The sequence below is a fragment of the Gorilla gorilla genome, chromosome 20, assembly GCF_029281585.2.
Source record: "Gorilla gorilla gorilla isolate KB3781 chromosome 20, NHGRI_mGorGor1-v2.1_pri, whole genome shotgun sequence".
Taxonomy (NCBI): Eukaryota; Metazoa; Chordata; class Mammalia; order Primates; family Hominidae; genus Gorilla; species Gorilla gorilla.
This window is the reverse complement of record NC_073244.2, coordinates 18624239-18649721: the sequence shown is the minus strand read 5'-3', so window position 1 is coordinate 18649721 and position 25483 is coordinate 18624239. Positions and strand designations below refer to the sequence as shown.

Here is a 25483-nt window from a genome sequence, read left to right as displayed (position 1 = left end):
ACCCTCCTTTCCGGCGCCGCCCCTGATTGGACAATTATACAGCCCCGCCCCCTTTTGTCCGAATGACAGCTAGGCAGCAGGTCTAGTAGCTAGGCAGACCTCGCTTCCGCCGGTGGGACGGAACTGGTGCCCTCCGTGGACAATTGTGTTGAAGCAGAAATTGTTCCGGATCTCGGGTCGGACACGGAAGTCTTCCTGCAGTGTTTCTGGATGCGGGGACAGGGATGCGCAGGAATTCCAGTCTCAGTTTCCAGATGGAGCGACCCCTCGAGGAGCAAGTCCAGAGCAAGTGGTCGTCTAGTCAAGGCCGCACAGGAACAGGAGGGTCTGATGTCCTCCAGGTACCAGGGGCTTGGCATAATGTTGTAAGGCCTCTCGTGGAATAGTGACCCTTGTTTATAAACAGACGGTTACCCCATCATGTGTAATAAAAAGTGTGGTTGCATTTTAATCTTTGACCATAACAGCGTTGAGGCGTCCACCTTTCTTTTCCCCACCTCCACACATTTGGCACTTTAGAAAAGGAACCCCAAGGCAGGGCTTGGTGGCGCACACCTGTAGTCCCAGCTACTGCGTGGTGGGGACGGTGGGGGAGGTCGGGGGGTGGGTGGGCTGAGGCGGATGGATCGCTTGACTCCAGGAGTTTGAGTTCGGTCTGGGCAACAGGGCCAGAACCCATCCCAAGGAAAAAAAAAAAAAGGAAAGAAAGAAAAAACAATCCGTAGGACACCCGAGCACTTGGCTCGGGTGGTAAATTGCAACCCTAACCTGGGCACAGGGACTCTTCAGACCAATCACGATCTATGAGACGTGCTCAGTAAACTGCGTTTTACTCTGGAAGGAAATGGGTTGTTTTCGTTGTTTTTTTGTTTGTTTGTTTTTAGTTTAAGCATGTTTTTATTGCTTTTCATTTTTATTTTTATTTTTGTAGATTTATGGTTACAAATGCACTTGTGTTACGTGGATATATTTCATAGTGGCGAAGTCTGGCTTTTAGTGCACCCATCACCCAAAGAGTGTATATTGTACCCAATAGGTAATATTTCATCCCTCATCCCCCCTCTCTCTCCAACCTATTGGCATCTCCAATGTCTGTTATTCCACTCTGTATGTCCATGTTTACCCATTGTTTAGCTGCCACTTATATGTAAGAAGATGCAGTTTTTGACTTTCTGTTTTTGCGTCATTGCGCTTAGGATAATGGCCTCCAGTTCCATCCGTGTTGCTGTAAAGTGGAAGGAAATTTATCTCAAATAAGTTTTCTAGAGTGTCCCTACAGAACTTGGAAAGACCAAGAGCCCAAAAGCAGCCTGGGCAACATAGCGAGACCCCATTTCTAAAAAAATTTTTAAAAATTAGCTGGGCATGGTGTTCACCTGTAGTCCTAGCTTCTTCGGAGGCTGAGGCAGAAGGATCTCAAGGCTAAGAGTTTGAGGTTACAGTGAGCCAAGGTTGTGCCACTGCATTCCAGCCTGGGAGAGAGAGAGACTGTCTCTAAAATTTTTTTTAAAGTAGAAACATATTTCATTTTTCCCATTATAGAGGAGACAGTGTAATCTTGAAAACTCCCATGATCCACCCTTCTTGTAGCTCTGTGTGTACAGGTAGATGCAGGGGGAACAGTGCTTCCAAGGCTGTCAAAGGTCATGTTTAGTTCTAAATTGCTGAAACTCACAAAATGCATCCTCTTGTTTCTAATTAGATGCAGAACAGTGAGCACCATGGACAAAGCATCAAGACTCAAACTGTAAGTGAGATCGCTACCTGTCAGCGTGGCTACGCTTCCTTGTTTATAATGACCATTTGGGTCTGTCCTTCTATGACCTCTTTGTGGGGGGTCTTTGGAGTCTTTGTGAAGACACTCCCATAGTCAAGGCCAATAACCAGGCTCTCAGGTATGTCCTGTTCATTGCCCTCACCCTGTACTTCCATTGTCCCTTACCTTTATTGGCCATCCCAACACAGCCACCTGCATCCTTTGGAATATCACTTTTGGGCTGGGTGTAGTGGCTCATGCCTGTAATCCTGGCACTTTGGGAGACTGAGGTAGGAGGATTGCTTGAGTTCAGGAGTTTGAGACCAGTGTGGGCAATGTAGTGAGACTCTGTCTCTACAAAAAATAAAAAAAATGGCTGGGTGTAGTAGCTCATGCCTGTAATCTCAGCACTTTGGGAGGCAAGGTGGGTGGATCACTTGAGGCCAGGAGTTGGTTTCCAACCTGGCCAACATGCTGAAACCTCATTTCTATTAAAAATATTTTTTAAATTAGCTGGGCATGGTGGGAGGCACACCTGTAATCTCAGCTACTTGGGTGGCTGAGGCATGAGAATCACTTGAATCTGGGAGGAGGAGGTTGCAGTGAGCTGAGATCGTGCCACTGTACTCCAGCCTGGGCAACAGAGTGAAACTCTGTCTCAAAAATAAATAAATAAATAAATAAATAAAGATAATTAGCTGGGCATGATGGCATAGTCCCAGGTCCTCGGGAGGCTGAGACAGGAGGATGGCTTCAACCTGAGGCTGCGGTGACCTGTGATGGTGCCACTGCACTCTAGCCTGGGCAACAGAGCCAGACCCTGTCTCAAAAAAACACAAAAACCACACATTTGGAGTTATGTTTACTTGTTTGCATAGTTTGGACAAAACGATCACTGCAGTTCTGACCTTCAAGGTAACCATGCAAGAGACGGATAAGGCACAGGTTGGTGTCAGGGGTACCTAATTTTGTCATTGCTATCAGTTCCCTGATCTAAGTGACTCTGTAATCCCAACACTTTGGAATGCTGAAGTGGCAGGAATTTCATGGGGAATGACTACAGCCTTCATGCATGTGGATACATAATCTGTGCCTGAATATGTCATCTTCACATAAAACCACGATTTGGTTATTGACTGTTCTGTGAATCCTGGGTTCCTTGGCTCATGGGAGCTTCAATGTGGCTTTTCTGGCCAGGAACTTGCCTGACATTTTCAATAAGCCAATCCTTAAGTTCAGCATGCTGGTATTTTTCACTGTCTGGGTCACCGTCCTACCTGTCTACCAAAACCCGAAATGGGGAAGGTATCAATCCTGGCCTCCACTGATTTGCTGCTGCTTCTCTGTCTGCAGATGCTATGCTGTTCTTGTTTGTTCCTTTTTTTTTTTTTTTTTTTTGAGACAGGGATCTTGCTGTGTTGCCCAGGCTGGTCTCAAGCTCCTGGCTTCAAGCAATTCTCCTGCCTCAACCTCCCAAAGTGCAGGGATTACAGGTGTGAGTCACTATGCCTGGCCTGAGTTTTCAGTTTTTGACAGTGCTCAGTATATGTGGTGGCACACATTTGGACTTTAATACTGAGAAGTTCCATTATTATTATCGTTATTATATTGTATTACTATTACTATTATGTTCTGTCACCCAGGCTGGAGTGCAGTGGCAAGATCACAGCTCACTGTAGACTCAACTTCACAGGCTCCCTAGTAGCTGGGACTAGTAGCTGGAACTAGGATTAGGTGTGCGCCACCATGCTTGGCTAATTTAAAAAAAATTTTTTTTTTAGCCAGGTGTGGTTGTGCACATCTGTAATCCCAGCTATTTGGGAGGCTGAGGCAGGAGAATTGCTTGAACCCAGAAGGTGGAGGTTGCAGTGAGCCGAGATCATGCCACTGCACTCTAGCCTGGGTGACAGAGTGAGACTCCATCTCAAAAAAAAAAAAAAAAAAAATTAAATTTTTAAAATTTTAGAGACAGGGTCCTGCTATGTTGCCCAGGCTGATCTTGAACTCCTGGACTCAAGTGATCCTCCCACATCAGCCTCCCAGTGTTGGGATTATAGGCGTGAGCTACCGCACCCGGCCAATTTCATTATTACTTATGAGCCATTTGAGTTTAGACAAGACTTTGTGCTCTCCATACTTAACTTTTTTCATTTGCAAGATGGGAGGTATGATTGGGTGGGGCTAATCAAATGAAATACTAATGATTATGAAATCACATTAGTCACCACAGTGATGTGCAAACATAAATTATTGAAATATTGAATAAAAATGGGATTTTATTTGTTCTTTAGTAAAACACAAAGCTGTTCATTTTTTTTCTTTCCTAACATGTGCTGGAAATCTACCATATGGAAATGATACTTGTGAATGGTCATGGACTTTTAGGCCTTTGCTGATCATTAAAATAAAAATCTTCCAGTGATTCCTTTTATAAAAGGACATCAAAGCCTGGGCAACAGAGTGAAATCCTGTCTCTATAAAAATAAAAAAAATTGGCCAGGTGCAGTGGCTCACACCTGTAATCCTAGCACTTTGGGAGGCCGAGTTGGGTAGATCACTTGAGGTCAGGAGTTCAAGACCAGCCTGGCCAACATGGCGAAACCCCATCTCTACTAAAATACAAAAAATTAGTGGGGCATGGTGGTGCACACCTGTAGTCCCAGCTACTCGGCAGGCTGAGGCAGAAGAATTGCTTGAACTCAGGAGGCAGAGGTTGCAGTGAGCTGAGATCATGCCACTGCACTCTAGCCTGGGCAACAGATTGAGACCCTGTCTCAAAAAAAAGAAAAAAAAAGAATTACCCAGGGTGGTGGCATGTGCCTGTAGTCCCATAGCGGAGATCCCTTGAGTCCAAGAGTTGGAGGCTACAATGACCTATGATTGTGCCACTGCACTCCAGCTTGGGCAATAGAGTGAGTCTCTGTCTCTAAAATGAAAAAAAAAAAAAATCCTATTTTAGGCCAGGCGCGGTGGCTCATGCCTGTAATCCCTGCACTTTGGGAGGCCAAGGTGGGTGGATCACCTGAGGTCGGGAGTTTGAGACCAGCCTGACCAACATGGAGAAACCCCGTTTCTACTAAAAATACAAAATTAGCGGGACGTGGTGGCACATGCCTGTAATCCCAGCTACTTGGGAGGCTGAGGCAGGATAATTGCTTGAACCCGGGAGGTGGAGGTTGTGGTGAGCCAAGATCATTGCATGCCAGCCTGGGCAACAAGAGCAAAACTCTGTCTCAAAAAAAAAAAAATTAAATTAAAAAAAAAATCCTATTCGAGGGTCTCAAATACACTTTTCTTAAAGGGATAGGAAAACCATTAACAAAATATTTAACAGAATACTCCACTTCTGGTCCACCAATAACCACTTCTCAAGCAGACACCAGCTGGGTGTGCTATATAATTCAATTTAATTGTGACAGTATCTACCTGGAGACGGAGTCCAATACCAAAAGCTAACGGCTCACAAGAATGCCCCTCACTGCAAATGTCAGTTGTAAGTCCCAGGATGTGACCTATGCTTCTGACCAACAAGCTGTAAATCAGGGTTTTCATGACCCACTCTTTGGGTTTGATTAATTTGCTGTAGCAGCCTACAGAACTCACAGAAACACTTTACTTACATTCACCCATTTATTACAAAGGGTTTTTTTTTTTAATAGAGCAGGGTTTCACTCTGTCTCCCAGGCTGGAGTGCAGTGGCAGGATCATAGCTCATTGCAGCCTTCAACTCTTGGGATCAAGCGATCCTCCCTCATCAGCCCCGCAAGTAGCTAGGAATATAGGCATGTGCCACCACACTCAACTAATTATTTATTTTTTGTAAAGTTAGGGTCTCGCTCTGTTGTCCAGGCTAGTCTCAACCTCCAGGTCTCAAGAGATCCTCCCACCTCGCTCCTCTCAAAGCACTGAGATTATAGGAGTGAGTCACTGTGCCTAGTCTTACAAAGGATATTTTATTATTTATTTATTTGTTTACTCTTTATTTTGAGACAGGGTCTCACTCTGTTGCCAGGCTGGAGTGTAGCAGCACGATCTTGGCTCACTGCAACCTCCATCTCCAGGGTTCAAATGATTCTCGTGTTTCAGCCTCCCGAGTAGCTGGAATGACAGGCATGCTCCACCACGCCCAGCTATTTTTGTATTTTTAGTAGAGAAGGGGTTTCACCATGTTGGCCAGGCTGGTCTCGAACTCCTGACCTCAAGTGATCCATCTGCCTTGGCCTCCCAAAGTGCTGGCATTACAGGTGTGAACCACGGCACCCAGCCTACAAAGGATATTTTATTTTATTTATTATTATTATTATTTTTTTTTTTGAGACAGAGTTTTGCTCTTGTCGCCCAGGCTGGAGTGCAATGGCGCGATCTCAGCTCACTGCAACCTCTGCCTCCCAGGTTCAAGCAATTCTCCAAGCAATTCTCCTGCCTCAGCTTCCCAAGTAGCTGGGATTACAGGCGCCCACCACCACGCCTGGCTAATTTTTTTTTTTTTTTTTGAGATAGAGTCTCACTCTTTTGCCCAGGCTGGAGTGCAGTGGCACAATCTCGGCTCACTGCAGCCTCTGCCTACCAGGGTCAAGTGATTCTCCTACCTCAGTCTCTCAAGTAGCTGGATTACAGGCCCATGCCACCACGCCCAGCTAATTTTTTTTGTGTGTGTCTATGTTTTTAGTAGAGGCGGGGTTTCACCATGCTGGCCAGGCTGGTCTCGAACTCCTGACCTCATGATCCGCCCACCTTGTCCTCCCAAAGTGCTTGGATTATAGGTGTGAGCCACCACACCTGGCCTAATTTTTGTATTTTAAGTAGAGATGGGGTTTCATCATGTGGGTCAGGCTGGTCTTGAACTCCTGACCTCAAGTGATCCACCTGCCTCAGCCTCCCAAAGTGCTGGGATTACAGGCGTGAGCCACCGCACCTGGCCCTACAAAGGATATTTTAAATGATACGAATGAACAGCCAGATGAAGAGATACCTCCAGGCACATGGTTATGTTCTTATTTACCAACCAGAAGGCTCTCTGAGCCGTGTTTTTGGGTTTTTATGGTGGCTTTATTATGGTGACATGATTAATCACATCATTCACTATGGGTGATCAACTCAACCTTCAGTTTTCTCTTCCCTTCCTGGAGGTGGGGACAGAGCTGAAAGTTTCAAAGCTCCAGTCACATGGTTGGTTCCCCTGGCAACTAGCCTCACATCCTGTGGTTTGTAGGAGCTTTCCAAAAATCACCCCATTAACATAAACTTAGCTGTGGCGGAAAGGGGATGGTTATGAATAACTAAAGACATTTCTTCCACCTTTCACTCTGGAACTCTTCTAGAGCTATTTTAAGAACTGAATACAAAAGGCCTTTTTTTTTCTTTTGAGATAGGGTCTCCTTCACTCTGTCACCCAGTGACAGTGGCACAATCTTGGCTCAATGCAGCCTCCACCCCCAGGTTCAAGCAATGATCCCACCACAGCCTCCTGAGTAGCTGGGACTACAGGTGCACGCCACCACATCTGGCTATTTTTTTGTATTTTTAGTAGAGATGGGTTTTCGCCATGTTGCCCAGACTGGTCTCAAACACCTGAGCTCAAGCATCCACCTACCTTGGCCTCCCAAAGTACTGGGATTACAGATGTGAGCCCCAGCGCCCAGCCTTTTTTTTGTTGTTTGTTTTTTGAGACAGAGTCTTACTCTGTCACCTAGGCTGGAGTGCAGTGGTGTCATCACAGCTCACTGCAGCCTTGACTTCCCTGAGCTCAGGTGACCCTCCCACCTCAACCTCTCAAGTAGCTGAGACTGTAGGCACACACCCCTATGCCTGGCCAATTTTTGTATTTTTTGTAGAGATAGGATCTCACTGTGTTGCCCAGGCTGGTCTTGAACTCCTGGGCTCAAGCATCCTGCCTGCCTCAGCCTCCCAACATGGTGGGATTACAGGCAGCCCAAATATTTTAACAAAAGATACTCCAATTGCCCTAGTCGCTTAGGAAATTACAAGGTTTTTAGCAACTGTGAGCCAGGAACCCTGGACAAAACCCAAATTATATATTTCACAATATCACAACTTTCTTTTCCACCAAACTGGGGGGTGGTACTCAAAATGATACCCTCTCTCTGCAGTTTGACTCAATTATAACTTGGATATTCTCTAAGAATCCATAGTTCTTGTCTGTGTGTCAACTGGGAAATCACTGTGGATTTGAATAAGTACTCTGCACATAAGAAAAACCCATGATGGGGCCAGGTGTGGTGGCTCACACCTGTAATCCCAGCACTCTGGGAGGCTGAGGCAGGTGGATTGCATGAGCCCAGGAGTTCGAGACCAGCCTGGCCAACATGGCAAAACCTTGTCTCTACTAAAAATACAAAAAACTAGCTGGGCGTGGTGGTGCGCACCTGTAGGCCCAGCTTCTCGGGAGGCTGAGGTGAGAGAATCATCTGAGCCTGGGAGGTCAAGGCTGCAGTAAGCCGAGATCACACCACTGTACTCTAGCCTGCATAACCATAGTGAAACCTTGTCTTGACAAAAAAAAAAGAAATATACATGATGGGCTCCACTGTGTAGATGACCATTACCCTCTAGGAAGACGTCAGTGGTTTTCTTTTTTTGAGACAGATTCTTGCTCTATTGCCCAGGTTGGAGTCCAGTGGCATCATCTCGGCTCGCTGCAACCTTTGTCTCCTGGGTTTAAGTGATCCTCCTGCCTCAGCTTCCTACATAGTTGGGACTACAGGTGCCTGCCACCATGCCCAACTAATTATTTTTATTTTTTTGGTAGAGATGGGGTTTCACCCTGTTGGCCAGGCTGGTCTCAAATTCCTGACCTCAGGTAATCCTCCTGCCTTGGCCTCCCGCAGTGCTGGGATTACAGGCGGGAGCTACCGCGCCAGCCAGAGGTTTTCTGATATACAATTTATGTCACCCAGTCTCCAGTAGCAGCAAAATTTTCATGTCAAATACATGAGGCAATTCAGACATAGAGATCAATGGCATGAAATTGAAATTCCAGAAATAGGCCCATATATATGTGTGTGTGTATATATATATATATATATATGGTCAACTGAGTTTCAAAAACGGTGCCAGGAATCGGGAAATAATATTATTTTCTTTTTTTACTTTTTTCTTTTTTTTTTGAGTCGGAGTCTTGCTCTCTCGCCCAGGCTGGAGTGCAGTGGTGCAATCTCGGCTCACTGCAAGCTCCGCCTCCTGGGTTCACGCCATTCTCCTGCCTCAGCCTCCTGAGTAGCTGGGACTACAGGCGCCTGCCACCAAGCCCGACTAATTTTTTTTGTATTTTTAGTAGAGACTGGGTTTCACCGTGTTAGCCAGGATGGTCTCGATCTCCTGACCTCGTGATCCACCCGCCTTGGCCTCCCAAAGTGCTGGGATTACAGGCCTAAGCCACTGTGCCTGGCCTAGAATATTATTTTCATAAATTGGTGTTGTGACAGTTGGATAGACATACAAAAAATAATAAAATTGGGCTGAGCACAGTGGCATGATCATCTGAGTCCTGGAGTTCAAGACCAGCCTGGGCAATATAGTGCAACCTCATATCTTAAAAAAAAAAAATTAGCCAGGTTTGTGGCATACACCTGTAGTCCCAGCTGCTTGATGGCTGAGGGAGGAAGATTGCTGGAGCCTGGGAGTTTTGGCTGCAGTGAGCTATGATTGTACCACTCTAGTCTAGCCTGGGTGACAGAGTGAGACCCCAATTCTTTGTTTTTGTTTTTTTTTTTTTCAGACGGAGTCTTGCTCTGTCACCCAGGCTAGAGTGCAATGGTGCGATATCAGCTCATTGCAACCTCCGCCTCCCGGGTTCACACCATTCTCCTGCCTCAGCCTCCCGAGTACAGGTGCCCGCCACCACGCCTGGCTAATTTTTTGTATTTTTAGTAAAGACGGAGTTTCACCGTGTTAGCCAGGATGGTCTCGATCTCCTGACCTCGTGATCTGCCCGCCTCGGCCTCCGAAAGTGTTGGAATTACAGGCGTAAGCCAACGCGCCTGGCCTTTTTTTTTTCTTTTTTTTTTGAGACAGGGTCTCACCCTGTCTCCCTGACTGGAAAGCTGTGAGCCTCAGCTCACTGCAGTCTCTGCCTTCCAGGCTCAAAGGATCCTCCCACCTCAGCCTCCCAAGTAGCTGGGGCTACAGGCGTGCACCACCACACCTGGCTAATTTTTGTATCTTTTGGAGAGACAGGTTGTGTCATGTTGGCCAGCCTGGTCTGGAACTCCTGGGCTCAAGTGATCCACCCACCTTGGCTTCCCAAAGTGCTAGGACAAGAGTCCTGAACATTTTTTCTCTATTCTGATGTCACAATCTCCAAAGTTATCTAAAACTTGCATTCAAGAGCACCTGTTAGAGCTTTATAGATGATTATAAAACCACCTTCTAAAGAGGACCAAGACAAGACAACAATTGTTTATGGATGACAAAGTTTTAGGGTAGCCATAGCTAAAGACACAATTGACAAGGAAATCTGTTACTCTGTGGCACACAATAATTTAACATAACAATTATAATTATTACTGATAACATACACTAAGATATATCAGAATTACAAGAGTTTTCCATCATTTTGGAACACATACCAATAACATATATATACAGATATAGTCCAAAGAAAGCCATACTCCATTTTATATTTGACATTGCTTCCTCTATGATTTTTGTACCAAATAAGCCAAATTTCACGTTTACATTAGTATACTATTACTGTTAAACCCAATTCTTTTCTTTTCTTTTTTTTTTTGAGACAGAGTCTCGCTCTTTCACTGAGGCTGGAGTGCAGTGGCACATCTCGGCTCACTGCAACTTCCACCTCCTGGGTTCACACCATTCTCCTGCCTCAGCCTCCCGAGTAGCTGGGACTACAGGTGCCCGCCACCATGCCTGGCTAATTTTTTGTGGTTTTTTTTTTAGCAGAGACGGGGTTTCACCATGTTAGCCAGGATGGTCTCGATCTCCTAACCTCGTGATCCGCCCGCCTCGGCCTCCCAAAGTGCTGGGATTACAGGCGTGAGCCACGGCGCCTGGCCTAAACCCAATTCTTAATAAAACCTTATAGACATATTTACCCAATTTTATAGACATATTTACGCCAATGTTTGGCAATTTTTATAGATTTTTTATTACCCTTTACAATTTTTGTTAAAGAGCAAGTTAGTGTTCTAAGAGAAACCCGTTGTGTTTTTATTTTAATATTCAATTTACAGAAAAACTGGATAATACCCCCTTTAACTTTAGCCAATATGTTTACACACAGAATTTCTTTTACAATCAACCTTCCACAACTTGCTTAAACTTTCAGCTTTATTTTATCTAATTTAATCAATTAACCTTTTAATTTAGGCAAAAAAAAATCCACATTCCCATGCCTTCTTATAATCTTTTTACCAAAAGTATACTCTACTTTCCTTACACACCTTGCATGTAAAACTGTTTTTTCCAGTAGTCTCAATTACATGTTACAATATTGATTCTTAGCAACTTTTACTTTTGGTGAAAAACCTGGTAAGTGATTTTAATTATGTACCAGGTGGGGAGCCTAGGACCTAGACAGAAGTGCAGATAAGGTCTGACTCATTCTAGCATCTAACTTCATGTGTCCCAGGCCTTCCCTAGCTGTAAAGCAGGCAAGTTGTACAGTTAAGAGTCATAATGGCATTTTATGAAGCATTCAGGAGGCCTAAACACCTTTAAATTCTACAACATTTCTTGCATAAGTTCCCTTTCATAAATTCTTTCATGACTTACACTCTATGATATGCCTTGACTTTCTGACTTGTCCTAAACATCCCTCTTTTTAAACAACCAGTCATTTTTCTTTAGGACAAGAATCTATCATACAAGATCCTTTTTTATATAAAATATCTTTTCTTTATGCTTTTTTTAACCAAAAATACCTATTTATTTTTATAACTTTCTTTATGTCTCTTTTTTTTTTCCTTTTCTTTCTTTCTTCTTTTTTTTTTTTTTTTGAGACAGAGTCTCGCTCTGTTGCCCAGGCTGGAGTGCAGTGGCGTGATCTTGGGTCACTGCCCAGGTTCAAGCGATTCTCCTGCCTCAGCCTCCGGAATAGCTGGGATCACAGGCACCCCACCACCACACCTGGCTAATTTTTTTTTTTTTTTAAGATGGAGTCTCGCTCTGTTGCCCAGGCTGCAGTGCAGTGATGCAGTCTCGGCTCACCGCAACCTCTGCCTCCCAGGTTCAAGCGATTTTCCTGCCTCAGCCTCCCTAGTAGCTGGGACTACAGGTGCGCGCCACCATGCCTAGCTAATTTTTGTATTTTTAGTAGAGATGGGGTTTCACTGTGTTGGCCAGGCTGGTCTCGAACTCCTGACCTCATGATCCGCCTGCCTCGGCCTCCCAAAGTGCTGGGATTACAGGCATGAGCCACCGCGCCCAGCAGAATCCTGGGTTTTAAAAAGGGAGAATTATTGACGGGCATGGTGGCTCAGGCCTGTAATCCCAGCACTTTGGGAGGCCGAGGTGGGCAGATCCCAACCTCAGGTTGGGAGTTCGAGACCAGCCTGACCAACATGGAGAAACCCCGTGTCTACTAAAAATACAAAATTAGCCGGGCGTGGTGGCTCATGCCTGTAACCCCAGCTACTCGGGAGGTTGAGGCGGGAGAATCGCTTGAACCCGGGAGGCGGAGGTTGCGGTGAGCGGAGATCACGCCACTGCACTCCAGCCTGGGCAACAAGAGAGAAACTCTGCCTCCAAAAAAAAAGGGGAGAATTATTATGAGGCTAGATCATGTAATGCTTTTACAGTGCACTTAACAATTTTTTTTCCCAAAGACATTTCTAAGTGTCTAAACCACACTTTTTCTTAAAAACCTGAGTAGCTTCTGTTGCAATAGCTATTTTTTTTAATTGTTGTTTTTGTTTTTTGAGACAGAGTCTCGCTCTGCCACCAGGCTGGAGTGCAGTGGCGCGATCTTGGCTCACTGCAACCTCCGCCTCCCAGGTTCAAGCGATTCTCCTGCCTCAGCCTCCTGAGTAGCTGGGATTACAGGCGCGTGCCACCACGCCCAGCTAATTTTTGTATTTTTAGTAGAGACGGCCATGTTGGCCATGTTGGCCAGGGTGGTCTCGATCTCTTGACCTCGTGATCCGCCCGCCTCGGCCTCCCAAAGTGCTGGGATTACAAGCGAGAGCCACCGCACCCCGCCGGAATCTATATTTTTTAATTTTTAATTTTTATTTTTGTAGAGGCGGGTTCTTACAGTGTTACCCAGGCTGGTGTGAAAATCCTGGCCTCAAGGGATCCTCCCGAAGTGCTGAGATTACAGGCTTGAGCCAACGTGCCTGGCCTTTAATTGTCTTAAAAGGAAGTAAATTCTGACACATGTTACAACATCAGGAAGATTGAGGACATTATGCTAAGTGAAATAAGCCAGTCGGAAAAGGACAAATACAGAATAATTCCACCTATATGAGGTACCCACAGTGAAATTCACACAATCAAAAAGTCGAATAGTGGGTGTCAGGGGCTGAGGGTGAGCGGTAAATGGGATGTTATTCAATCGATAAAGAGTTTCAAATTTGCAAGATTAAATCAGTTCTAGAGATTGGTTTCACAATGTAACTACACTTAACACTACTGAATAGGCCACTTAAAAATGGACCTCGGGCAAAGAACAAATTCCTCTTACATGCAAATATCCCCGCCGGGAAAACCCACTCTGGGAAGCTAGCTCGGCTCAACCACGTGCCCTCCTGCATGGCTGTCACTCAGGGGTCAGGGGGCGGGGGCACACAAACTGTCCAGTCAGCATCGGTGTTGAAAAGGCGCTTGCACCCTAGCTCTGAATGCGCGTGTGAACATCCTTATTCTAGCGGTTCGCTAGGATTGCGTCCCAGCCTCGGACTGTCTGTGGCTCTGCGTATGCTTTGTCTCACTGGGACCTGCAGGTAGTGAGGGATCCGTAGGGAGGACTCCTGGAGCCTCCGTAAGCCGAGAAATGGTGAGTGTGCCGGGCCGGGAGTCCCGAGACCTGAGGAGGGGACTTGTCGGAACCGGCTGTGGGAAGACCCGAGTCCCCCTGGCGCAGCTGACCCGAGGGTCTCCCAGCAGCGTGGGGCTGGGCCGGCAGCTGGGACCTCAGGCGTTCTGTCCCGTCCCCGCGACTGCGGCCCCGGCCCCGGCCCCGGAGCCCTTTCCGGGCAGCTGGGCGCCCCCAGCCCCGCGTCTCCGAAGATTGTGCAGGGGCCACGGGAAAGTCATGACGGATTCTCGTGTGTTTGAGAATCCATTTGGGTCAGAACATTAAGGTGAATCCACCTGTGAGAATTGAAGCCTGGAGGAGGGAACATATTTTTTGCAGCCAGGGGAGAGGAGGGCGTGTGGAGCTCCCAGAGTTCGTTCCTGTGGCTGCTCAGATGCCCCTGCTGTCATCACCAGGCACTGACCCACTGTCTGGGTTACCGCTCTCAAGTTTGGGAATTTGTTTGTTTGTTTTTGACACGGTCTCGCAGTGTCGCCCAGGCTGAAGTGCGGTGGCGCCATCAAACCTCACTGCATCTCAAGCGATCCTCCCGCCTCAGCCTCCTGAGTAGCTGGGACTAAAGGCATCTGCCACTACTGGCTAATTTCAAATTTTTATTTTGTAGATACAGGGTCTTGCTATGTTGCTCATGCTAGTCTCGAACGCCTGGCTTTAAGGGATCCTCTTGCCTTGGCCTCCCAAAATGTTGGTATTATAGGCGTGACCATGCCTGGCCCTTGTGAATGTATTTACCTTTCGATTGTAAGTTTTCCATTTTAATGGTGGAGAAGCAATTCCTTATCCAAACAGATTAAAACATTTGCGTTTCTTTCCCTTGGATTCCTTGATCAAATCACTTTTTTTTTTTTTTTTTTTTGAGACGGAGTCTTTCTCTGTCGCCCAGACTGGAGTGCAGTGACACCATCTCAGTTCACTGCAACCCCTGCCTCCCAGGTTGAAGCAATTCTTATGCCTCGGCCTCCTGAGTAGCTGGTATTACAGGCGTGTGCCACCACACCCGGCCCATTTTTGTATTTTTAGTAGAGATGGGATTGCATCTTATTGACCAGGCTGTTCTCGAACTCCTGGCCTCAAGTGATCTGCTTGCCTCAGCCTTCTGAAGTGCTGGGATTAAAGGTGTGAGCTGCTGCGCTGGCCCAAATCACCTTTTTTTCTTTTTTTCTTTTGACAGTCTTGCTCTTTTGCCCAGGCTGGAGTGCAGTGGCATGATCTTGGCTCACTGCAACCTCTGCCTCCCAGGTTCAAGCAATTCTCCCTGCCTCAGCCTCCTGCGTAACTGGGATTACAGTCACCTGCCAACACACCCGGCTGATTTTTTTATTTTTAGTAGAGATGGGGTTTCGCCAGGTTGGCCAGGCTGGTCTCAAACTCCTGACCTCAGGTGATCCACCTGCCTCAGCCTCCCAAAGTGCTGGGATTGCAGGTGTGAGTCACCACACCCAGCCCTGAAACCTTTTAATGCCACCAGTGCCATGGATGAGGCCCATAACCTACAATTTGAGGTTTTCTGGAGGAAAAAAATATATTAATAAATGGTAAGGTAGGAAGATAACCGGAAGTATATCAAGTGACCACAGAAACAAAACAGAGAAAGATTAAAGAAGGAAAGGCACAAAAGAAAAAAAAATGAAGCATTTTTCTAGGTTTTGACCTAATTGCAACTCCAAAATATAGTAAAAGAATTATGCAACTAAAAAAAAGGCTGGACATGGTGGCCCACACCTGTTATCCAAACACTTTGGGAGGCTAAGACAGGCGGGTCGGGAGCTGACCAACATGGAGAAACCCGCTTCTCTACTAAAAATACAAAATTAACTGGGCGTGGTGGCGCATGGCTGTAATCCCAGCTACTAGGGAGCAGGAGAATTTCTTGAACCCGGGAGGCGGAGGTTGTGGTGAGCTGAGATCACGCCCTTGCACTCCAGCCTGGACAACAAGGGCGAAACTCGGTCTCAAAAAAAAAAGAGAGAGAAAAGGACACTGCATGTGCTTGGCTTTCAGGCCTCTCCGACATTAGTTCTGAATTTTATTATTTTTTAAATCATATATATATATTTCTGGTTTCAAACTCCTGGGCTCTAGCAATCCTCCTGCCTTGGCCTCTCAAGGTGCTGGGATTACAGGAATAAGCCACCAGGCCCAGCCTAGTTCTGAATTAATTTTAACATCTCTGTAATGCACTAACTGACAATCATTCATGGGATTAATCAATCCTAGGAATCAGTTATATCTGGAGATCCCACTAAATGTAAGCAAGGTACACTGATTGATTGATGGATGGATTGATGGAGTCTTCTTGCTCTGTTGCCCAGGTGGGAGTGCTGAGACAGACTCTCACTCTGTCACCCAGGCAGAAGTGCAGTGGTGTGATCTCAGCTCACTGCAACCTCTGCCTACTGCTGTTGTTCCTGTTGGCACCCACAACATCATTTGGGTTTTTTTGATGTTCAGGAGGTAACACAGTCCTTTATAAAGTTTAAGCCCATTTATGCTGTGACTTGCAAATTGGTCATCATTGCCCGGATATCGCTACCACAGAGGCTCTAGACACTGTTTAAGTTGCCATACGGCAGGCACTCCTGTTAGTGCCTCCAGAGCACTATAGAGGTTCTTTTTTTCTTTTTCTTTTTTTTTTTTTTTTGAGATGGAGTCTTGCTCTGTCTCCCAGGTTGGAGTGCAGTAGCAAAATCTCGGCTCACTGCAACCTCCGCCTCCCTAGTTTAAGCAATTCTCCTACCTCAGCCTCCAGAGTAGCTGGGATTACAGGTGTGCACCACCACACCCAGTTAATAATTTTTGTATTTTTAGTAGAGACAGGGTTTTACCGTATTGGCCAGGCTGGTCTCAAACTCCTGACCTCCAGTGATCTGCCTGCCACGGCCTCCCAAAGTGCTGGGATTACAGGCATGAGCCACCATTCCTGGCCACTATAGTGGCTTTAGAAACCTCCTCTCATACCTCTTGTAATTATCCATGATGACCATAAGTTGTCCATAGGGCTCTGATGGAAGAAACAGCCCTTGGCCCCACACTATATGCCATTAGAGCTGCAATGATCACCTTGTACTAGGTTATCCTGAACATTGAGGCTCTCCCGGGCCCTGAGCATGTGACTCTACTCAACTGCTCATTTTGCCATGGGTCCTAGAAACAGCAACCTACACAGACCTCCTTTCAAAATTACAGAGCCAAATGTTAGCCTTCAGCATATCCTCTCTGCAGGAGTTGGGGTGGGAGGGTGACTTCTTTTCTTTCTTCCTTGCCAGATGTCATGGTGCTGGAGGAGGTCTACCTTCTCCTAGATCCTTTGCTACTGAGTGAACAGCAGTGGGGAGTGTGTAGACTTGATGGCTGACATGGCCACATTTGTACATGTTGGAGCTCTTGGTGAAGAGCTGCTGCTTTTTATCCCTTAATTGAAATGGACCTGATAAAGGGCTGGATTCAAGGGGCAGCTCATCAGTTAGTCATCTTAGCAGTGGCCAACAATAAATCCCATCTGCACGTGTTTACACACTCTTGAGTGATTGTCTAAGAGTTGCACCTTTGTAGTAAAAGAACTCTGGGAATATCAGGCTGGGTGTGGTGGCTCACGCCTGTAATCCCAGCATTTTGGGAGGCTGAGGCGGGTGGATCACTTGAGGTCAGGAGTTCGAGACCAGCCTGGCCAACATGGAGAAACCCCGTCTCTACTAAAAATACAAAAAAATTAGCCAGGTGTGGTGGCTCGTGCCTGTAATCCCAGATACTCAGGAGGCTGAGGCAGGAGAATCGCTTGAACCTGGGAGGCGGAGGTTGCAGTGAGCCGAGATTGCGCCTCTGCACTTCAGCCTGGGCAACAGAGCGAGACTTCATCTCAAAGGGAAAAAAAAAAAAACCCACAAAACTCTGGGAATCTTTTTTTACCTCACGGCTAGCCATATAAGTCAAGATAATACACACCTCTACATAGGGTAATCCCACAATCCAAGGCTCCGCCTGGACACTCATATTCGTGCAAGAGTTCCGGACACTACTGATACTAATCAAAGCTCTTATTTCACTTCTCAAAATAGAGAGTGAGGGCTTTTGAACAAGTCATCCTGTGGAACTTTCATTGCCTTTACCAGTCTCTGGCTCACAAAGCACCATAAAGGCTTACTAAAATAAAATTCATGAATTGAGTGAAAGGTTGTATGTTTCATTCATCAACCAGTCATGGTGTGAATTGTCATTAGCCTGTCCTCATCGTGTTTCTTTTTCTAGTAGACTTTATTTTTGTAGAGCTATTTCAGACTTACAGAAAAATTGATGAGAAAGTGTAGTGTTCCCACTTGATCCCTCTGCCTCCACATAGTTTATCCTTTTATATTTTCTATTACTTTAATACATCTGTTATAAGTGATGTACCAATAGTGATGCCTCAGAGTCCACAGTTTACATTAGGGCTGACTCTGTTATACAATCTATGGGTTTTGGCAAATGTATAATAACTGCTATTCATCATAGCTGCATCATGTAGATGCTTTCCCTCACCTAAATATCCCCTGTGCTTCTCCTATTCATTAGTCCCTCCCTCTTCCCAAATTCTTGACAGTCAAAAGCCTTTTTACTCTGTCATAATTTTGCCTTTTCCTGAATGTCATCTTTGAAACTACACAGTATATAACCATTTAGATTGGCTTCTTTCACTTAATAATATATGTTCAAGTCAAGGTTTCTCCACGTCTTTTTTTTTTTTTTTTTAATTGAGATGGGGTCTCATCATAACACCCATGCTGGTCTTGAACTCCTGGACTCAAGTGATCCTCCAGCCTCAGTGCCCTGAGTAGCTGGTACTACAGGTGAGAGCCACCATACCTAGCCTCCATGTCTTTCATGGCTTGATACCTGATTCTCCTGCCTCAGCCTCCCGAGTAGCTGAGATGATAGGCAAGCGCCACCACACTCAGCTAATTTTTGTATTTTTAGTAGAGACAGGGTTTCACCATGTTGGCCAGGATAGTCTCGATCTCCTGACCTCATGGTCTGCCCTCCTTGGCCTCCCAAAGTGCTGGGATTACAGGCGTGAGCCACCGCGCCCAGCTGATACCTGATTTCTTTTTATCATTCTGTGGGTGAACCAGATGGTTTATCCATTTGTCTATTGAGAGGTATCTTGGTTCACTCTAAGGTTTGCAAGGTTTTGAATAAAACTATAAGCATTCATGTGCAGGTTTTGGCATGAACATAAATTTTCAACTCTTTTTAGTAAATACCTAGGAGCACGGTGGCTAGATTACAATTTAAGAGTGTGTTTTTTTTTTGTAACTGTCTGCCTTTCAAAGTGGGAGTACCATTTTCCATTGCCAGCAGCAAATAATGATGATACTGATTGTTCTCCATCTTCACCATCATTTGGTGTTTTTAGTGTTTTAAAATTTAGCCATTTAGTGAGTGTGGTAATATCTTACTCCGTTTTATTTATCTTAGTTTTTTTTTTTATTCCCTAATGCTGTGTGACGTTGAGCATGTTTTCATGTGCTTCTTTACCATCTCTAAATCTTCTTTGGTGATGTGTATGTTCATATCTTTTGCCCATTTTTAATTGGATTGTCTTCCTGTTACTGAGTTTTAATAGTTCTTTTAGTAGTTGGAATACCAGTCCTTTATCAGATAGGTGTTTTGCAAAGAATTTCTCCCTGTCTGTAGCTTGTCTTTTCATTTTCTTAACATGGTCTTTCCCAGAGCAGGACTCTTTTTTGGGGGGGCGGTGGGGATGGAGTCTCTGTCAGTCAGGCTGGAGTGCAATGGCGTAATCTCGGCTCACTGCAACATCAGCTTCTCAGGTTCAAGCGATTTATTCTACCTCAGCCTGCCAAGTAGCTGGGACTACAGGCATGCACCACCACACCTGGCTAATTTTTGTATTTTTAGTAGAGACGGGGTTTCACCATGTCGGCCAGACTGGTCTCAAATTCCTGACCTCAAGTCATCCGCCCGCCTCGGCCTCCCAAAAAGTTGGGATTACAGGCATGAGCCACCGCGCCCGGCCCCAGAGCAGGACTTTTTTATTTTAATGAAGTCAAACTTATAATTTATGTTATAATTCATCATCAAACCCAAGGTCATCTAGATTTTATATGTTATCCTCTAGGAGTCTTATTGTATTTTACAGTTACGTCTTTGATCCATTTTCATTTAATTTTTCTTTTATTTAAAAAAAAATTTTTTTTTTTTTAAAGAAATAGAGATGGAGTGTTGTTATGTTGCCCACATTGGTCTTGAACTCCTGGGCTGAAGTGATCCACCCCATCTTAGCCTCCCAAAGTGCTGGGATTACAGGCGTGAGCCACCACACCCAGCTGCCTTTGGTTCTTCATCAAAGATCAGTTGACTATATTTGTGTGGCTGTGTAGGAAAGGAGTTGGCCTTATATGTTGAGCTTGTGTCCTTCAACCTTGCTCTTATTGGTTCCAGGAATTTTCTTTGTTGTAGATTTTTGAAATTCTCTACATACACAATCATGTCATATGCAGATAGACAGCTTTAGTTCTTCCTTCCCAGTTGGTATATCTTTTATTTCTTTTTCTTTTTCTTAGTTTCACTGTTGTACAATGTTGAATAGAAATGGTGAGAGGGGCCAGGCACGGTGGCTCATGCCTGTAATCCAGCACTTTAGGAGGCCGAGGCAGGGGTTGGGGGGATCATTGAGGTCAAGAGTTCAGGACCAGCCTGGCCAACATGGTGAAACCCCATCTCTACTAAAAATACACAAATTAGCTGGACATGGTTGGGTGCACCTGTAATCCCAGCTACTCAGGAGGCTGAGGCAGGAAAATCTCTTGAACCCAGGAGGTGGAGGTGGTTACAGTGAGCTGAGATGGCACCAGTGCACTCCAGCCTGGGCAACAGAGCGAAACTCCATCTCAAAGAAAAAAAACAAAAGGCCAGGCATGGTGGCTCATGCCTGTAATCCCAGCACTTTGGGAGGCCGAGATGGGCGTATCACAAGGTCAGGAGTTCCAGACCAGCCTGGTCAATATGGTGAAACCCCGTCTCTACTAAAAATACAAAAAAATTAGCGGGGCGTGGTGGCACATGCCTGTAATCCCAGCTACTCCGGAGGCTGAGGCAGGAGAATTGCTTGAACCCAGGAGGCGGAGATCGCAGCGAGCCGAGATCGTGCCAGTGCACTCCAGCCTGGGTGACAGAGTGAGACTCTCTCACTAAATAAATAAATAAATAAATAAATAAATGGTGAGAGTGTGAGAAGGGTCTTTCTTACCTTGTTCCTCATATTACTGGGAAAACATCTAGTTTTTCACATTAAGCGTGATGTTAACTGCAGGTTTCTTGTATGTAGTTTCTCAAGAAGTTCCTCTTGCCCGATGCAGTGGCATGCACCTGTAGTCTTTGCTGCTTGGGAGGCCAAGGCAAGAAGATTGCTGGAGCCCACCAGTTTGAGGCTGTAGCACTATGACGGCGCCTCTGAATAGCCAATATACTCCAGCCTGGGCAATTTAGTGAGACCTGTCTCAAAAAAAAAAAAAAAAAAAAAAAGAAATTCCCTTCTATTCCTAGTTTGCTATCATAAATAGATGTTCAATTTTGTCAAGTGCTTCTTCATTTTCCCCCTTTCGTCATATTAATAATCTTTGTCTTTTTGTTGTTAGCTAGCTTGAGGAGACATTTTTCAGTTATTGATATTTTCACAAGACCACCTTTTGGTTTTGTTGGTTTTTCTCTATTTTATTTTTTTCGAGACAGAGTCTCGCTCTGTCACCCAGGCTGCAGTGTGATGGCGCGATCTGGGCTCACTGCAACCTCTGCCTCCTGGGTTCAAGTGATTCTCCTGCCTCAGCCTCCCAAGTAGCTGGGATTATAGGCCTGTGCCACCATGCCTGGCTAATTTTTGTATTTTAGAGTACATTAGAGAGTATTTTTGTAATTTTGTATTTGTAGAGATGGGGTTTCACCATGTTGGCCAGGCTGGTCTTGAAGTCCTGACCTCAGGTGATCTGCCTGACTTAGCCTCCCAAAGCGCTGGGATTACAGGCGTGAGCCACCATACCTGGCCTGTTATTAGTTTCTTAAGTTAGACACTGAGATTATTGATTACAGATCATTCTTTGGTGGTATATGTTATATGTGTTCAATCATATACATTTCAGCCAGGCACTCCTTTTGCTGCATTCTACGTGTTTTGATAAGTTCTATTTTTATTTAATTCAAAATAATTTTTAATATCTCGAGACTTTTCTCATCCATGCATTATTTAGAAGTTCAGGATTTAATATCCAAATATTTGTGGGTTTTCAAGCTATCTTTCTGTTAGCAATTCTGGATCTGAGAACATGTTTTGTATTCTCTAGTCTTTTAAATTTGCTAGGAAGTATTTTATTTACCAGAATGTGAGATATCTTGGTGAATATATTCCATGTGAACTTGAGAAGAATGTATATTCTGCTGTTACTGAATGAATTATTCTGGATTTCAATTAAGTCCAGTTGTTTTGATGGTGCTGTTCAATTTAATTATGTCCTGCCTGATTTCTGCCTGCTGGATCTCTAAATTAACGCTGGGGGTTATTGAAATATACAGCTGTACCAGTGAATTCATGTATTTCTTCCTGCAGTTGTATTAGTTTTCCCCTCATATATCTTGCCACTCTGTGGTTATGTACATACGCAGTAAGGATTGCCTTGTCTTCTTGGTGAATTGACCCCTTTGTCAGTATGTAATGCCCTCTATCACTGATATTTTCATGCTATGAAGTCAGCTTTTTCTGAAATTAATAAGGCTGTGCCAGCTTTTAAAAAATTAGTGTTGGCCGGGCATGGTGGTTCATGCTTGTAATCCCAGCACTTAGGGAGGCCAAGGCGGGCACATCACGAGGTCAGGAGTTTGCGACCAGCCTAACCAACGTGGTGAAACCCTATCTCTACTAAAAATATAAAAATTGACCAGGCATGGTGGCTCACGCTTGTAATCTCAGCACTTTGGGAGGCAGGCGGATCGCCTGAGGTCAGGAGTTTGAGACCAGCCTGGCCAACATGGTGAAACCCTGTCTCTACTAAAAATACAAAAATTAGCCAGGCGTGGTGGCAGGTGCCTGCAATTCCAGCTACTCAGGAGGCTGAGGCAGAAGAATCGCTTGAACCTGGGAGGCGGAGGTTGTAGCGAGCCGAGATTGCGCCATCGCACTCCAGCCTGGGCAACAAGAGCGAAACTTCGACTCAAAAAAAAAAAAAAAAAAAAAATTAGCTGGGTGTGGTAGTGTGCGCCTGTAATCCCAGCTACTCAGGAGACTGAGGCAGGAGAATCGCTTGAACCCGGGAGGTGGAGGTTGCAGTGAGCCAAGATTGCGTCACTGCACTCCAGCCTGGGTGGCAGAGTGAGACTTTGTCTCAAAATAATAATAATAATAATTAGTGTTAGCATAGTATATCTTTCTCTATTCCTTTATTTTTAATATATCTTTGTGATATATTTATTTATTATTACTTTTTATTATTATACTTTAAGTTCTAGGGTACATGTGCACAACGTGCAGGTTTGTTACATATGTATACATGTGCCATGTTGGTGTGCTGTACCCATTAACTTGTCATTTACATTAGGTATATCTCCTAATGCTATCCCTCCCCCCTCCCCCCAATCTTTGTGATATATTTAAAGTGGATTTGTTGGCCTAGGTATGGTGGCTCGCACCTGTAATCCCAGCATTTTGGGAGGCTGAGGCAGGATGATTGCTGGAGGCAGGATGATTGCTGGAGGCCAGGAGTGTGAGACAAGCCTGGGCAACATAGTGAGACCCCATCTCTATAAAAAGAAACAAAATTATCAAGGGATGGTAGTGCACACCTGTAGTTCCAGCTACTCAGAGGCTGAGGTGAGAGTCCTTTGAGCCCAGGAGTTTGAGGTTATAGTCATCTGTCATCCCACAACTGCACTCCAGCCTGGGTGACAGAGCACGGCCCTGTCTCTAAAAAACAAAAGAAAGTAAAAAAAAAAAAAAAAAAAAAAGCGAATTTCTTGCAGACAACATATATTAGGTATTCTTTTTTCTTTTTCTTTTTTTTTTTTGAGATGGAGTTTTATTCTTGTTGCCCAGGCTGGAGAGCCATGGCGCAATCTCGCCTCACTGCAACCTCTGCCTCCCAAGTTCAAGTGATTCTCCTGCCTCCTGAGTAGCTGGGATTACAGGCATGTGCCACTGCACCTGACTAATTTTGTATTTTTAGTAGAGACAGGGTTTCTCCATGTTGGTCAGGCTGGTCTTGAACTCCTGACCTCAAGAGGTCCTCCTGCCTCGGCCTCCCAAAGTGCTGGGATTACAGGTGTGAGCCACGCCTGGCCAGGTGTTCTTTTTTATCCACTATGACAGTATCAGTGAGCTGAGATTGTGTCACTGCAATCCAGCCTAGGCAACAGAGTAAGACTCTGTCTCAAAAAAAAAAGAAAAGAAATAAATTTCTGGTCTGATAATTCCAGCATCTCTTTTATATCTCAGTCTGGTTCTGGTGCCTGCACTCTCTCTTCAAACCGTCTAAGTCTTTTAATATATCTTGTAATTTTTTTTGAGATCTGGGCATGGTGTTGAAAAGGAACTGAGGTAAACAGGCTTTAAATGTGAGGGTTTAGGTTTATCCTGTTGATTTGAGGCTGTGTTTACTATTTTCAGTAGCTGTAGGTGTCAGATAAAATTGCCTTTGGTGTCCCTGGTTTTCTGTGTTGTCAATTTTGGGGTTCTCTAGAGATTTCCTCAATTGTGAAACATGCAGAAAGAAATACAATATTGTTTCATTGTATTCTACTGTTTTATTTTATTTTATTTTATTTTTTGAGGTGGAGTTTCGCTCTGTCGCCCAGGCTGGAGTGCAGGGGCACGATCTTGGCTCACTGCAACCTCTGCCTCCCGGGTTTAAGCGATTCTCCTCCCTCAGCCTCCCAAGTAGTGGAGATTACAGGTGCCCACCACACCCGGCAAATTTTTGTATTTTTAGTAGAGATGGGGTTTTGCTATGTTGGCCAGGCTGGTCTCAAACTCCTGACGTCAAGTGATCTGCCCGCCCCCTGCCTCCCAAAGTGCTGGGATTACAGGCATGAGCCACCACACCTGGCCTGTTCTACTGTTTTAAAACAAAAACTCAGGCCAGGAGTGGTGACTCATTCCTGTAATCCTAGCATTTTGGGAGGCCGAGGCAGGCAAATTACTTGAGGTAGGAGTTCGACACCATCCTGGCCAACATGAAGAAACACCCTGTCTCTACTAAAAATACAAAAATTAGCTGGGTGTGGTTGTGCATGCCTGTAATCCCAGCTACTCTGTTGGCTGAGGCAGGAGAATTGCTTGAATGCTGGAGGCAGGGGTTGCAGTGAGCCAAGATTGCACCACTGCACTCCAGCCTGGGTGACAGAGCGAGACTGGGTCTCAAAATAAAAACAAAACTCTAATGTCACACTGTTACCAGTGGCTGGAGTGGAAACATGATATAATCCTATGAATCATCTGTCTTCTGGTGAGCCTGTGCCCCGAGCCATGATGTTCTTTGCTATGATAAGAAAGACATTTGTTTGGTCTTTGTGTGTGGTTCCTAGTACAGAGTTCCTAAATCTCTTGGAATTTCATGAGTGATAAGGGTAATGGACCCTCTCTTGTTGTAAATAAATGACTACTGGAAGGAATGCCTACTTAACTTCAGGGTGGGGATTGATGTCCCGAAAGACACCCAGTCTTGATCTTCCTC

General features: G+C 45.1%; 1 protein-coding gene across 3 annotated transcripts in view; it reads left to right on the top strand.

Moving 5' to 3' along the window:
* The first annotated feature begins 61 nt into the window (after positions 1 to 61).
* ZNF490 (zinc finger protein 490) overlaps positions 62 to 25483 on the top strand; it is a 34797-nt gene continuing 9375 nt past the window's right edge. The window contains exons 1-3 of one of the 3 annotated variants that reach the window (XM_063701043.1): positions 76 to 341; positions 932 to 1036; positions 1703 to 1747. In XM_063701043.1, coding sequence (XP_063557113.1) covers positions 1703 to 1747 — 45 coding nt within the window. In that variant the 5' untranslated portion in view covers positions 76 to 341; positions 932 to 1036. The other 2 variants (XM_004060079.5, XM_055371778.2) reach the window with 2 other exon arrangements.